General features: G+C 40.8%; 1 protein-coding gene across 1 annotated transcript; it reads left to right on the top strand.

Annotated features, from left to right (window-relative positions):
- Positions 1–996: 996 nt before the first annotated feature.
- LOC124264070 (DNA polymerase delta subunit 2-like) lies at positions 997–12,974 on the top strand. Its single transcript, XM_046698789.1, has 10 exons — positions 997–1,308; positions 3,236–3,357; positions 4,534–4,657; positions 4,903–5,023; positions 5,671–5,866; positions 6,337–6,417; positions 6,939–7,096; positions 8,853–8,980; positions 11,760–11,861; positions 12,805–12,974. The coding sequence occupies exons 1-10, from the start codon at positions 1,089–1,091 to the stop codon at positions 12,960–12,962; spliced, it is 1,410 nt and encodes a 469-aa protein (XP_046554745.1). The 5' UTR covers positions 997–1,088; the 3' UTR covers positions 12,963–12,974.
- The last annotated feature ends 771 nt before the right edge of the window (positions 12,975–13,745 follow it).

Raw genomic sequence — 13,745 nt, 5'->3', positions numbered from 1 at the left:
TTATTATTACTCTGTGCTGTATTCCTCGAGGTCACAAAAGCATCCAGAATTATTTCAAAGACCCAATGCCTGCAATTATCTTGAAATTTAACAGAATATTAATGTACATATTTTGTACAATTGCGCATTGATGGCTGCTCGGTCCTACATAAAGAGAGTACACCCACAACTTCATATAATGTTGCTTTCGCTCACAGGTGAAAACCTGATTCATATACATATGTAATAGAAAATAGGAAAGAGATAAGAGCTGGAATACAACATATCCGGAAGATAAAGAAACTACTCCGACGTCAAGTGGGAACGGCGGCGTCAGCCAGTCCGGTTCGTTTGATCTTACAACTTACATGAAGATATTTATTGTTACCATGCCTCGGGTTCAGCATTACGGGCGTAAACACATGCACACCATTCAGTGTGAGAAATTGTTTCCACATTTTGCAAAGCCAGTCGGGATAGCTATGCCTGAAAGTTACTAGCCACAGAATATTTAACTAGTCAGACATTTGAATGTAGACACAGGTTTCATCATTAAGCTGCTAATATGATGAACATTTTCATCAGGCCATAAACTTGCATGATTTAAAAGTGTATTATAACTTAAAAAGTCTGAGAGAGTGATATATTTATAAAATGACCCCATGAAAATTCACTAGCCAGTCGGGCCAGTGATTGTGGAGATTTAGTGGCCCAACTGGATTTTTAAATGCCACGGGCTAGTGGGCCAGTGGCTATTTCGCACACTGACGCCATTATTGAAACTTCCACTATTCCACTAGCCAGGGAATGAAAGAGTATCTTGAACAGCAAATGCCAGTTGAAGCGTTCCTCACGAAATCCCGAGGTTATACCCAGTTGTTTTATTAAAATCGTATATTTATAGTGTCGTAAAATAGATAGAAATATGTGACTGAACATAATACTTCGTTTCGTTTCCTTAGTGGTATGATTCTCTAAAACGAGAGTTACTTCCCCTAGAGAACATTTTAATGATTTCCCAACAGAAGGAGTTCCAAAGGCGGGAGCTCACATTTTTCAATCAGGAACAAACAACGTTTTGTGATTATTGTAAACATAGTGTGTGAGCTATGATTTATTCTACAAATCCGACACCTGAAGGTGTTGGGAAACTGCTGTCGGAACCCTCTGAGACACATTCGTATGTAAGAGCGGCTACCAAGTTGGTAGATCACAGCGAAAGGTTTCTCGTGAAAGATAGAAACTTTGGCCGGCAGTATGCTCATCTGTATGCGGAAAGGCTGTTGACGATGAGACCGAAACTAATCGAAGCTGCTAAAGATAAATGGGGTAAAAGTGCTTTAACGAGATTAGTTATCAGGTGCATATTTACACATACATTACAAATTTAGTAATAAACGCAATGATCTGTTGCTTCCTAATGACAGAGACCATATACCGGTATATGGTCTCTGCTAATGAGCTGTGTACTGATAATCAGTGTTTTCGCAGGAAGGTGCATCATGTGGTTACATAATTTTGACTAGCTCATTTTATGTCCCTGTTTCTCGGCGATGTGGACCTTTCTTCATACAGTCAAGACAGCTAGTGATTACTTAAACTGGAGAATTTACAGACTACTTTGGCCTGTCATCATGGTCATGGTTGAAGTCATTTCTCATTGCAACAGTAAACATGGTTCAACAAAAAGGCAGGAATATTTGGATGTCAACATCTTTATTCTGAGGAACATTACACTTCATAGTATGATCTTACTCCTTCATCAGGTGAAATGAAGCATCTCTTATAAACTCCTTGTCTACTCTTCGTGCTACAGTAGTTGGCCATAAGTGAGTCATCATTAGTGAAATTTCCATAGACTTTCATGTTAATTATCTGTTGCAAGAATAATTTTCATAAATTGTGTAGAAGTCACTTTATTTTGATATTTTGCAAACATCTTGGAAATTATCTTCTGCTACGTGTACGTAATTTTCTTTCATCTTTCCGTTGATTAGTTATCGAATGACACCTGATTAAACGCCATAAGTACAACTTAATTTTAATCTATCCCATAGATAGCCATGTTAAACCTGATTGGTATGTCTAATATATGTTGTTTAAATAGTCGTAGTTTTCTTAATATATATAATCATCTGAAAATTGAATGGAAATTATGTGTATGTAGCTGAGATGATTCCCAGCTGGTAGACAAGTATTAAAAGCAAATCGACTGGAATGTAAGTTATTCCTGCAAGAGTTAATTAACATGCAAGTCTATGGGAATTTCACTGATGATGACTCACTTGTGACCAACTACTGTAGGCCTGGGATTGGTAACTTAAATCCTCAGATGGGTCAAGAGTACACCTGTGTACTCACAACCCGGACCGGTGGATATATTACAGGATGTATTCTTTACTGATGAGAACAATAAAACTCCACGGTTACACAACAAGTTGCTTATGTTTGCATTTCTCTCTGACTTGTAAAGATTAATAAGGCATCTGTCAGTTTTAGGGGTGGGTATTGCAGAGAATTTTCATATTGCGATGCGGAAGCATGTATTGCGATATGTATTGCAATATATTGCAAGGATTTTTTTTTTAACAAAAACTACTTATAATTGAGTTAATGCTTGATTATAAAGCAAAAACACAACAAAATCACTATGATTGATTAACCTCTTATAAAAACTTTTAATCATGACAAAATAGAAATGTAAGTAACATATGGCACTAATGAAACAGGGAAAAGAACAATATATCCGAAATATCCGAAGATTTCCGACTGTTTCGAAGTTGTCCGAATGCATGTCAAAATACCGGTTTTCGATCAGCGAATTGCAATACGTATTGTTTTCATGTCTGAACCAGTAAATACCGGTAAACCGGTTATATTACGCAGCCCTCGTCAGTTTTAATGTATGTATGATGAGATCCACTTGTACCTGTATCAAAATAGTTTTTGCAATGGAAAACAATTCCTGATTCCCAAGACACAGAATGACATGACATGAAACATTTTAGGCACAGTACACACTGATAATCATGATAATTTTTATTCAATTACATCCTCAACATTCAGTTCCAAAGGCAACTCTTTGCTGGGTTACTAGGTTGTATGCAGGTTTTTTGTCATGTTTCAAAAGTTAACATCTTTGTTAAACAAAAATGGATGTCAAATATTGTTCATGTATATGTTGTTTACAGCATGTTATATAAGCCACCAGTCACGATTGTTCAGTGTTTGAAATAAATATTATGTATTTTTCTAGGGGCTGACATCAAAATTAGGAAGCTGCATGAACTGAAGAGTGACGAGAAGTGTGTGGTAATCGGAACACTCTTCAAACACATGGAACTGAAGCCAAGTATCCTCAAAGAAATTAGTGAAGAGGTTAGTATATTATGTAACTTCTCTTCATTATGCTCATACATTCACCATTTCATGAAACACCATAACTGGACACTTCGACAATAGGCTGAGTTCTTATCATTGTGATCAGTCTGATAGTGACTAATACATTGTTATGCAGGGATTTACAGGACACGAAGTCCTTCGTACTATACGCATAAAAATTGACAATGTACACAATGAAATTTATTAGCATGTCCACAGGGACGTAGAAAAAGTCCAAATATATTTTGTAAAACTTTCCATCAAGTACAATAAGTTATCACTGAGTCTGCTACTAGCTGAGTTATGGTATCATTTGCAATTTAAATATAATATTAGGGCACGAATGTCAACTGGGTGTGGCCTTGAATGAACTGTGAATGAACAGTGACACACTTGTCAGTTATTTCTAGCCTGTGTTTTATCCCTAACATACAGTTTTTACATAACCGCTAGTCCATAATGAACAGTGGACTATTTAAGCAAGACAAATGGTGTCTATCTCTGCTCAGTCATTTGTAAAGATTAGTAATTATTTTGAAATGTCTTTTCATTATTACATAAGTACCCAACAGGCTGAATCCAGTGCAGTAAAAATACTGAAAAGTTGAAGAGGGGTGAAATTCTGAAAATAATTCTGTGTGTGTAAATATATACACCATAAACGATCAATGGCTTAGAAACTTGTGTGGATCACTTGTTTCCATATCTAATCTTGATTTCACTTTCAATGGTGGAGATGGGTATTAGTAGTAGTGGTATTTTTTGCAATATTTCAAGAAGTGAGCCAATCAGATATGTAGATACTGTTGAAGACCGCAGGTCATTAAGAAGAAGGTAATGTCCGAGTAACTCTCCATTCCTTAAAAATAATGCAGCCGAGGCACATTATTTTTAAGGAATGAAGAGTTATGAGGATATTACCCTACTTAAATTACATTCAAAGTATTTGGACTATTTCTGTTATCAAAATTCAATGACAAAATGAAGGCTTTAATTTGAAACTGGTACACATCGCTCCATTCCTGAAAAGTATTGGAGCGAGCAGACAATGGAATGACTTCACAAATGTAATTTAACTGTTATGATTGAAGGCTTATAGTATCTACTATTCCCCCCCAGCTGATGTAAGACGTAGTACGGCAATTGACATTATGGGTCTACTTGTTGTTTCAGCACAACTTGATGCCACAGCCGGTCCGGTCCCGCTACACTGATGAAGCTGACAAGCTGCTGTTGGAGGATGAACTACAGAGAATTTATCTGCTTGGAAACATGAAGGTGGACACATCAGTCACAGGTACACAGGGTGTCTGTCAACATGATCAGTAGGGAGGAAACATGTCTCCTCAGGGTTTTATTGGAAACGTTGCATCCTATATGCATGAATTTAAGAATGGAGGCAAATTCTGTCCACTTTGAGTTCTGCTGTATACAACAGAGTATGGATGCTGAACTCATCATTTAAAGATTTATCAGTAATACAATCACTGTTTGAGTAGTCAGTGTCAGATTTTCAAACCAGGAACCCTTCCTATGTGACAGGTGTGATCGTGGCCGTGTATGGTGTTGAGCCTGAAGATGACAAGGGCAAGTTCCATGTTGAAGACTGGACGTTCCAGCTCCTGCCCGCTCAGGTGGACAGGCCAAAACTCACAAAAGACAGGTATAGTTTGAATACATTACGCAGGATGTAAGTCTCCCTACTCCTCTCTTGTCAGAAGTCATTTTTGTCCCCCGTCGGACTATGTATTTAGCAGCGTCCACCCGGACGTCACAATTCTTGTTAATGCGATATCTCATGAACTGTTGTACCCAATGTCTCCAAATTTGGTGACAGCCTACATTGGGGGATTATGCAGACACCAGTCGATTTGGGTGACCTTGACCTTATTTTCAAGGTCACCACAACACTTTGACCACTTTTCCAAAGCTTGTTAACGCGATATCTCATGAACTATTGTCCCCATTGTCTTCAAATTTGGTGACAGCCTACATTAGGGGATTACGTAGACACCAGTCAATTTGGGTGACCTTGACCTTATTTTCAAGGTCAACACGCCACTTTGACCACTTTTTAAACTCTTGTTAACGCGATATCTCATGAACTGTTGTACCCAATGTTTCCAATTATGTTGACAGCCTAATCATTGGGTGATTATACAGACACCATTCATTTCAGGCATTTTTTATCTGACAAAAATGCAAAAAGTAGTAAATATGTAAATATTTCATTTTTGTTTAAAAGGTTTGGTTGTGTTTTGTGAGTTAAACGAACACATATATATGTAAGAGCTTGGATGAATTTTACAGTTATGTGGCCTTAATGTCTGGTTTGGACATCGGGGCCAAGTCCGAGAAGCTGTTCCAGCTTCAGATGTTTATTGACCTGGTGACCGGGCAGTTGGGGGATGAAGGGCAGCAAGAAGCATCAGCAAACATTGTTCGCGTCATCTTTGCAGGGAACAGCCTCAGTGGCTCTCTACAGGATAAAGAGAGTTTGAACAAGGTATTCAGTGATGTCTGATGAATAGCCCAGGAACCCTTAGGTCGACCTGCTCTTCAGGATGTGTAGCTGTAACTTATTTCACATGGTTTGAAGGAGTCCCAGTGTTTAAGATGTACACATGTGATTCCGTAAACACCATTGTTCGTGCCTTAATCCCTCATTTGCTTAGTGGTAAATGTCCCAAATTCTCATCGTTTTGACCTCCCATCATTCATTTATCAAACAGTGATGCTGTGACATTTGGGTTGAAATGTCATTGATCCTACTCCATCACAAGATTTATTCTGCATACTTTTTGGAGGATTATTAATTAAAAAAGCATCATATTATACATAATTCTTCCAATTGCAGCTTGACTGCCAACCCTGCAGAATATTGCTTACTGTCATAAACATAAAAGAATGTTCACTTGTTCACTCTCAGGTGGATTTGCATCTCAGCAAGTTAATTCTCAATATTGGACATTTCAGGCAAAATATCTGACCAAGAACACAACAGCAGGAACTGTGGAGGCAATGAAAAGTTTAGACGATGTCGTCACACAGCTCGCTGTGAGTAGTAAGCAGTAGAATCCCTTTGATCACACGCACATTTGGAAAACTTTTTGAATATTTAATTCAGTATAATTTGATTCAATCTGGTGTTTTACTGCAGTCATCATTGTTTCTGCTGGCCCAATGTGAGTGGGATTTCAAGCCAAGTGCATTTGTCAACCATTTGATTTTGTACGATGCATGTTATGCACCTGTAAGGTAATATGAGTCAGTTTATTTTTACGCCACCCTCAGCAATATTCCAGCTATATGGCAGCGGTCTGTAAATAATCGAGTCTGGAACAGACAATCCAGTGATCAATAACATGAGCACCGATCTACGCAATTGGGATACGATGACATGTCAACCAAGTCAGCGAGCCTGACCACCCGATCCCGGTAGTCGCCTCTGACAACAAGCATGGGTTACTGAAGATAGATTCTAACTCGGATCTTCTCCCACAAATCATGGGGTGTAATATAATATGAGATATGCCATGCATCAATAAGTTTTGTATGTGTGTGATATGCCATTTCAGTCATGCGTTGATGTGGACATTCTCCCTGGGGCAACTGATCCTACAAATCATGTGCTGCCACAACAGCCCTTACACAGATGTATGTTTCCCCAGTCCGCAGCATACCCCACCATGAACACTGTCACCAACCCCCTGGATCTCAGCGTGGACGGAGTCAGGTATGTTCCCCAAGTCCTCCCCACCATGAACACTGTCACCAACCCCCTGGATCTCAGCGTGGACAGAGTCAGGTATGTTCCCCAAATCCTCCATTAAACACACATTCCGAACCATGAAAACTGTCAGCAAACCCCCTGGATCTCAGCGTGGACAGGGTCAGGTATGTTTCCCAAGTCCTTCCACCATGAACACTGTCACCAACCCCCTGGATCTCAGCGTGGACAGGGTCAGGTATGTTTCCCAAGTCCTTCCACCATGAACACTGTCACCAACCCCCTGGATCTCAGCGTGGACGGAGTCAGGTATGTTCCCCCAGTCCTCCCCACCATGAACACTGTCGCCAACCCCCTGGATCTCAGCGTGGACGGAGTCAGGTATGTTCCCCCAGTCCTCCCCACCATGAACACTGTCACCAACCCCCTGGATCTCAGCGTGGACGGGGTCAGGTATGTTCCCCCAGTCCTCCCACCATGAACACTGTCACCAACCCCCTGGATCTCAGCATGGACAGAGTCAGGTATGTTCCCCCAGTCTTCCCACCATGAACACTGTCACCAACCCCTTGGATCTTAGCGTGGACGGTGTCAGGTATGTTGAGGGTGTTACTGTTTTTTTCTCTAGTGAGTTCAACATGCTTTCATTATTTGGTTAGGTGTAAGAACAGGAATTACAAAAATGTGAAAAGTACAGAAAATAGTTCCTAGCACTAGCAGCATGGTTAAAAATATTTCTTCAGATATAGACCTCTTGTAATGGTTGCATTTTGTTTGCAGGACCAGAGGCTTAAATCATTTAACCCTTCCCCAAATTCTCAAATCGAAGCAGAGGAATATTTGAGCCAAACTTGATTCAAGTTTATAGGAAGCTCATGTTGAAGCTTATGTTCTCAAATCATCATCAGTGTTATTCTTCATCCCTTTGTGGCCTGCTTATTGCTTCTACTTGCGTTCTGCCATGTGATCTGGGTGCTGGCAGTTTCATGTGTTAAATGTGTTGTTATGTTTCGTATCATAGTCAATAATGTGGACATCACCAGAGTGGCTAGTCTGAAGGGAGATAACTCATGACACCTTGTATGTCCTGGTGGTTCTGACAACTTTGTAGAAGTCGTTGCAACACTGTAGACATACCCTCCTCATTGACCCATTGACTTTAATTACCTATTTGAAAATGTGAGAATGTCGATAAAAGGGTATCACAAGAGGTAGAAAATGTGTGAATATTAATATAAGGGTATCACAAGAGGTTGAAAATGTGGGAATGACAATATATGGGTATCCCAAGAGGTTGAAAATGTGAGAATGTTAATATAAGGGTATCGCAAGAGGTTGAAATTAAAGAGAATGTCACAGTATAAGGATATTGCAAGAGGTTAAAAATGTGAGAATGTCAATGTAAAGGTATCGCAAGAGGTTGGAAATGTGAGAATGTAAATAGATATGGGTATCAAAAGAGGTTGAGACTATCGATATAAGGGTATTGAAAGAGGTTGAGAATATCAATATAAGGGTATCATCCCAAGGGGTTGAGGATATCAATATAAGGGTATCCCAAAGGGTTGAGGATATCAATATAAGGGTATCCCAAGGGGTTGAGGATATCAATATAAGGGTATCCCAAGGGGTTGAGAATATCAATATAAGGGTATCCCAAGGGGTTGAGAATATCAATATAAGGGTATCCCAAGAGGTTGAGAATATCAATATGAGGTTATCTGAACATGTTGAAAATGTCAATTTGTGGGTATCCCAACAGATTTTTGGGGACCTCCGGGCAGCCAGTTCAAAACATCTGGCGATACAGCACGCTGGAGGATGACCTGGATATCCTGGAGAAGACCCTGGTGTGGGGACATCTGGCTCCCACAGCACCCGATACACTTGGTATGTCGCACCTGTAACCAGGAGGCTGGTTCAGTGACAGTAGTTACACGTTTAGCACTTCTTGTGTATCGACCAATACATCTGCAGTGTCACAGAGCTACTGACCCTTCTCATTGTGGAGGAAAGGCTGAAAGGAACATGCTCCGTCGTGTTCAGTGTTAGCTTACTGAGTATGACTCAACCACCATTCAATATTTCTCCTTGTAACTTTAATTACAAGTCAGCAAGTGTGCGTCTATATATGTATATAGGTATAAATATCCAGTGTGAATGGTAATTTTAGTAAGTACCCAAAGAAAAGTATGTGGAGGCTTGAACCGTGTTTCACAGTGACCTCAACAAGCTCACTGGACTTGGAAGTCAGTATTCACAATAGTACATCCATAAACACATTGTTTGCTTACTCTTCCATACTCCGCACCAGTTCAGTGTTGGAAGCCTCACACATCGATCGCAATCAAGGTATAATAGGCAATGAGACAAGAATTTGGGAGTAAGACTGCAATTCTTTATGTGGAGTTATGTCCTTTGTCTCCAGGATTGCCTGTCATGGATTAGATTCAAATATTTACCATGATTATGATTGTATTGTAGCAGAGGGTGTTTGCAATGGTCTGTGAAGTTCCTAATTTCAACTATTTTCACAAGCAAACAAAACTCGTATTTCACCTTAATAGGACCAATATACATTAAGTGAAATGCTGAAATACCTCGAGGTCATTGTAGGGCAGGTTTCTCACCATGCCCCATATTAACTCAAAATCGTGTAAAACCCTACTCACTCGCTCACCTTGGGGAGATTCCGTTCTAGAATGTATCCCCAGCAACCTATGCTGCTGTGAGCAGGTAACATGGCTCTGTTGATCAGGCTGGGTGACGTGATGGTGTACCATTGTATCCCTATAGCATGGCTGTAAGCAGGATCACACTACAGGATTGTCTTGTCCAGACTCCCGGGGACGTGATGGTGTACCATTGTATCCCTATAGCATGGCTGTAAGCAGGATCACACTACAGGATTGTCTTGTCTAGACTCCAGGGTGACATGATGGTGTACCATTGTATCCCTATAGCATGGCTGTAAGCAGGATCACACTACAGGATTGTCTTGTCTAGACTCCAGGGTGACATGATGGTGTACCATTGTATCCCTATAGCATGGCTGTAAGCAGGATCACACTACAGGATTGTCTTGTCTAGACTCCAGGGTGACGTGATGGTGTACCATTGTATCCCTATAGCATGGCTGTAAGCAGGATCACACTACAGGATTGTCTTGTCTAGACTCCAGGGTGACATGATGGTGTACCATTGTATCCCTATAGCATGGCTGTAAGCAGGATCACACTACAGGATTGTCTTGTCTAGACTCCAGGGTGACATGATGGTGTACCATTGTATCCCTATAGCATGGCTGTAAGCAGGATCACACTACAGGATTGTCTTGTCTAGACTCCAGGGTGATGTGATGGTGTACCATTGTATCCCTATAGCATGGCTGTAAGCAGGATCACACTACAGGATTGTCTTGTCTAGACTCCAGGGTGATGTGATGGTGCACCATTGTATCCCTATAGCATGGCTGTAAGCAGGATCACACTACAGGATTGTCTTGTCCAGACTCCAGGGTGATGTGATGGTGTACCATTGTATCCCTATAGAATGGCTGTAAGCAGGATCACACTACAGGATTGTCTTGTCCAGACTCCAGGGTGATGTGATGGTGTACCATTGTATCCCTATAGAATGGCTGTAAGCAGGATCACACTACAGGATTGTCTTGTCCAGACTCCAGGGTGACGTGATGGTGTACCATTGTATCCCTATAGCATGGCTGTAAGCAGGATCACACTACAGGATTGTCTTGTCTAGACTCCAGGGTGACGTGATGGTGTACCATTGTATCCCTATAGCATGGCTGTAAGCAGGATCACACTACAGGATTGTCTTGTCCAGACTCCAGGGTGATGTGATGGTGTACCATTGTATCCCTATAGAATGGCTGTAAGCAGGATCACACTACAGGATTGTCTTGTCCAGACTCCAGGGTGACGTGATGGTGTACCATTGTCTCCCTATAGCATGGCTGTAAGCAGGGTCACACTACAGGATTGTCTCGTCCAGACTCCAGGTAAACAACAAACCCCTGACCTGCATAGAGAAACTGACTTCTCATATTGAATTGTTTGAGTTTGTTGATGCTGCTGTCAGCAAGGTGTGAGCTATGTCATGACGACCTGTAAAGTATCGAGTCTGGACCGAGTAAACCAGTGGTCGACAGCATGAACAGCACCGCACAATCAGCCATGTTGCAGAGTCTGATAATCTCATATCCATTAAAGATGGTTCATACAGCTTGATGGATTGGGGCCCTCCGCTTCTGTCTGTTCGCCAGTTTGCGGGTTGGGGTAGCCTAATGGTTAAAGTGTCCGCTCGTCATGCTGGAGACCTGGTGTGAAGCCAAGTTCTGGTATCCCCCACTGTGATATTGCAGGAATATTGTTAAAAGTGGCGTAAAACCATACTCGCTCACTGTCTGTGTTAGCACTGATCTTCAGCACCCCAGCCCTGCCAGGATTGGTACAGTATGCTATGTTTATAGCAAAACACTTATAACAAACATGCTATAACCAACTGTTTTTGTGGTCCTGCTTACTGTCATTTCTGTTGAAATGCTTACATCAGACTAAAGTTAGTGTTGATGACTTGAGTTTGTTATAACTGTAGTTCACTGTGTCTACACTGATGTACTAAGATCCTGTTGCATGTATCTCCACAGGGTGCTACCCCTTCTATAGTGACGACCCATTTATCATCAACCACTGCCCTCATGTCTACTTCGCCGGCAATTGTAAGGAGTACGGAACCAAGATGTTTAAAGGTAGCGTATGTTGCATAATATAGACACCTGGTCTAATGACAGCGATGAAAGACAAAACAACTTCTTCACATAACCCCGTAGTGGTGTACCTAGCATGGATGAAACATAGATGTTATGTTACCATTTGGACACCATTAAGGAGTTCCTGATAATCCAGCAGACTGGCATTCAAAAGTAATTTTGAAAATAACATATCTAGAATCTTGTGATATACAGTCGAACCCCGTTTATGCGGACATTTTGGTTACACTCGGTCTGGATAGCGAGGCGTCTGGTTAACTGGATCAAACAAGCAAAACGTATTGACGATGTATATTGAAAATATATTCATGTACAGTACAATTACAATGTAGTTACTAGTAATCCTAATCCTAATTAACACGTGTTTTCATTATTGATGAGATGTTCTCACACCTGCCAAATCCTAATTAACAACTGAAGTGACAGACATCCCTAGTGTTTTGATGGGTAATTAATCAATTCACATCAAACGCCTGCCGAGAGATTAACAAATGAAGACACTTAGTCATGCAGTAAACATACACATGCACATGCACACAGATCTTTCTGTCTGGATAACAGGATCATTTTTCAATGGAAATCTATGGAAACGGTTTCAAAACTCTCCGTAAGGGTCCGGAAGCGCAGGGTCTGGCTAAGAAAGTACAAATACTGAAGCTAAGTTTTGTTTCACAAAAAAATCGTCCGGAAGGCAGGGTTTCCGGATATACGGGGTCCGAGTAAATGAGGTTCGACTGTAGTAAGAAGATATCATGCCATCATGACATTGCAGGAGGAATTAGTTATTCATGTGACATTGTAGTGTTTAGATTCAGGATCAGTAGCTACATCCTGGCTTTAAACTCAATGTTTTATGGTAATAATTTTAACACAGTTTAAGAACTGTGTCGTCTCATGCTTTGTATGTTCTGTCTGCCGGCAGGTCCTAATGGGCAGGAAGTTGTCCTGGTGTCAATCCCACGGTTCAGCCAGACGTCAACTGCAGTCCTTGTCAACCTCCGCAGCCTGGAGTGCCAGCCGATCAGTTTTGATGCTCATTTCCCCGGTCCGACAGAGGCCAGCCCAGAGGTCGATAAATGAGACTGTGAAGACGGTGTTGCTTGTTTATTGTTTTACCGGGACAAGAATATCTTGAGATGATTGTGAACAGTTTTGCAGAGACAAGAACACCTGGTGTTCACAAGCAAATGAAGTGCTACAGGGACATGAACAGATTCTCTGGACACCAAATGTTATTTCTTTATTTCATTATGAGTTCTTAGTGATTAGGAAGTCAAAGGTCTACAGCTGGGCTTAAATATTCCACTTCTACATTCAAAACTACTCAGGAAAGACTTCCAGACAACGTTCCTGACACCAATGTAAATATTTAAACATGCATATTGCATTTTGTTCTAATGGGTTATTATCTTGAATAATTATGTAAATAAGGGTACTTTGAATGAATTAGAATGGTCTTTGTACAGCTTATGTGAGAACAAGAATACTTTTAGTAAGACGAATTGCTGATGTGTTATGTGTTGGACTAGGTGTTACTTCTGTAAGAATGGTTTCTGAGTCTCATGGCTATGAACTTCGTGAGGAAAAGAGAAGTCAATGTATGGTTCTGTCCGACCAATGTTGATATGTTTACTGCACTGTATCTGTGCTCATGGATATCACCAAAATAGTTAAAAATCTACAACCTGCATCAGGTTCCTCCGGAATAGCGGGGATGTGACATGATAAAACTTGAAATAAGTTTGAACTCGCTCACTCACCAACTTCAACATACCTGTCAAGGTCTGGGTTAAAATGTCTTCAGCAAACTATGTGTGTTGTAATAGACGAACAGGGCTCGCTGACCTGGTTGAGACATGTCAT

The sequence above is a fragment of the Haliotis rubra genome, unplaced genomic scaffold (assembly GCF_003918875.1).
Source record: "Haliotis rubra isolate DU_JTF1 unplaced genomic scaffold, ASM391887v1 Scf907, whole genome shotgun sequence".
NCBI classification, from domain to species: Eukaryota; Metazoa; Mollusca; class Gastropoda; order Lepetellida; family Haliotidae; genus Haliotis; species Haliotis rubra.
This window is presented reverse-complemented; position numbering and strand designations above follow the sequence as displayed.

Bases quoted from the DNA above. Each gene is read 5' to 3' on its own strand.
- LOC124264070 (XM_046698789.1), top strand. From the start codon at position 1,089: ATGATTTATTCTACAAATCCGACACCTGAAGGTGTTGGGAAACTGCTG. The intron at 5,867-6,336 runs GTATTCAGTGAT...TGGACATTTCAG, and splicing joins ATAAAGAGAGTTTGAACAAG to GCAAAATATCTGACCAAGAA. The intron at 8,981-11,759 runs GTATGTCGCACC...GTATCTCCACAG, and splicing joins CACAGCACCCGATACACTTG to GGTGCTACCCCTTCTATAGT.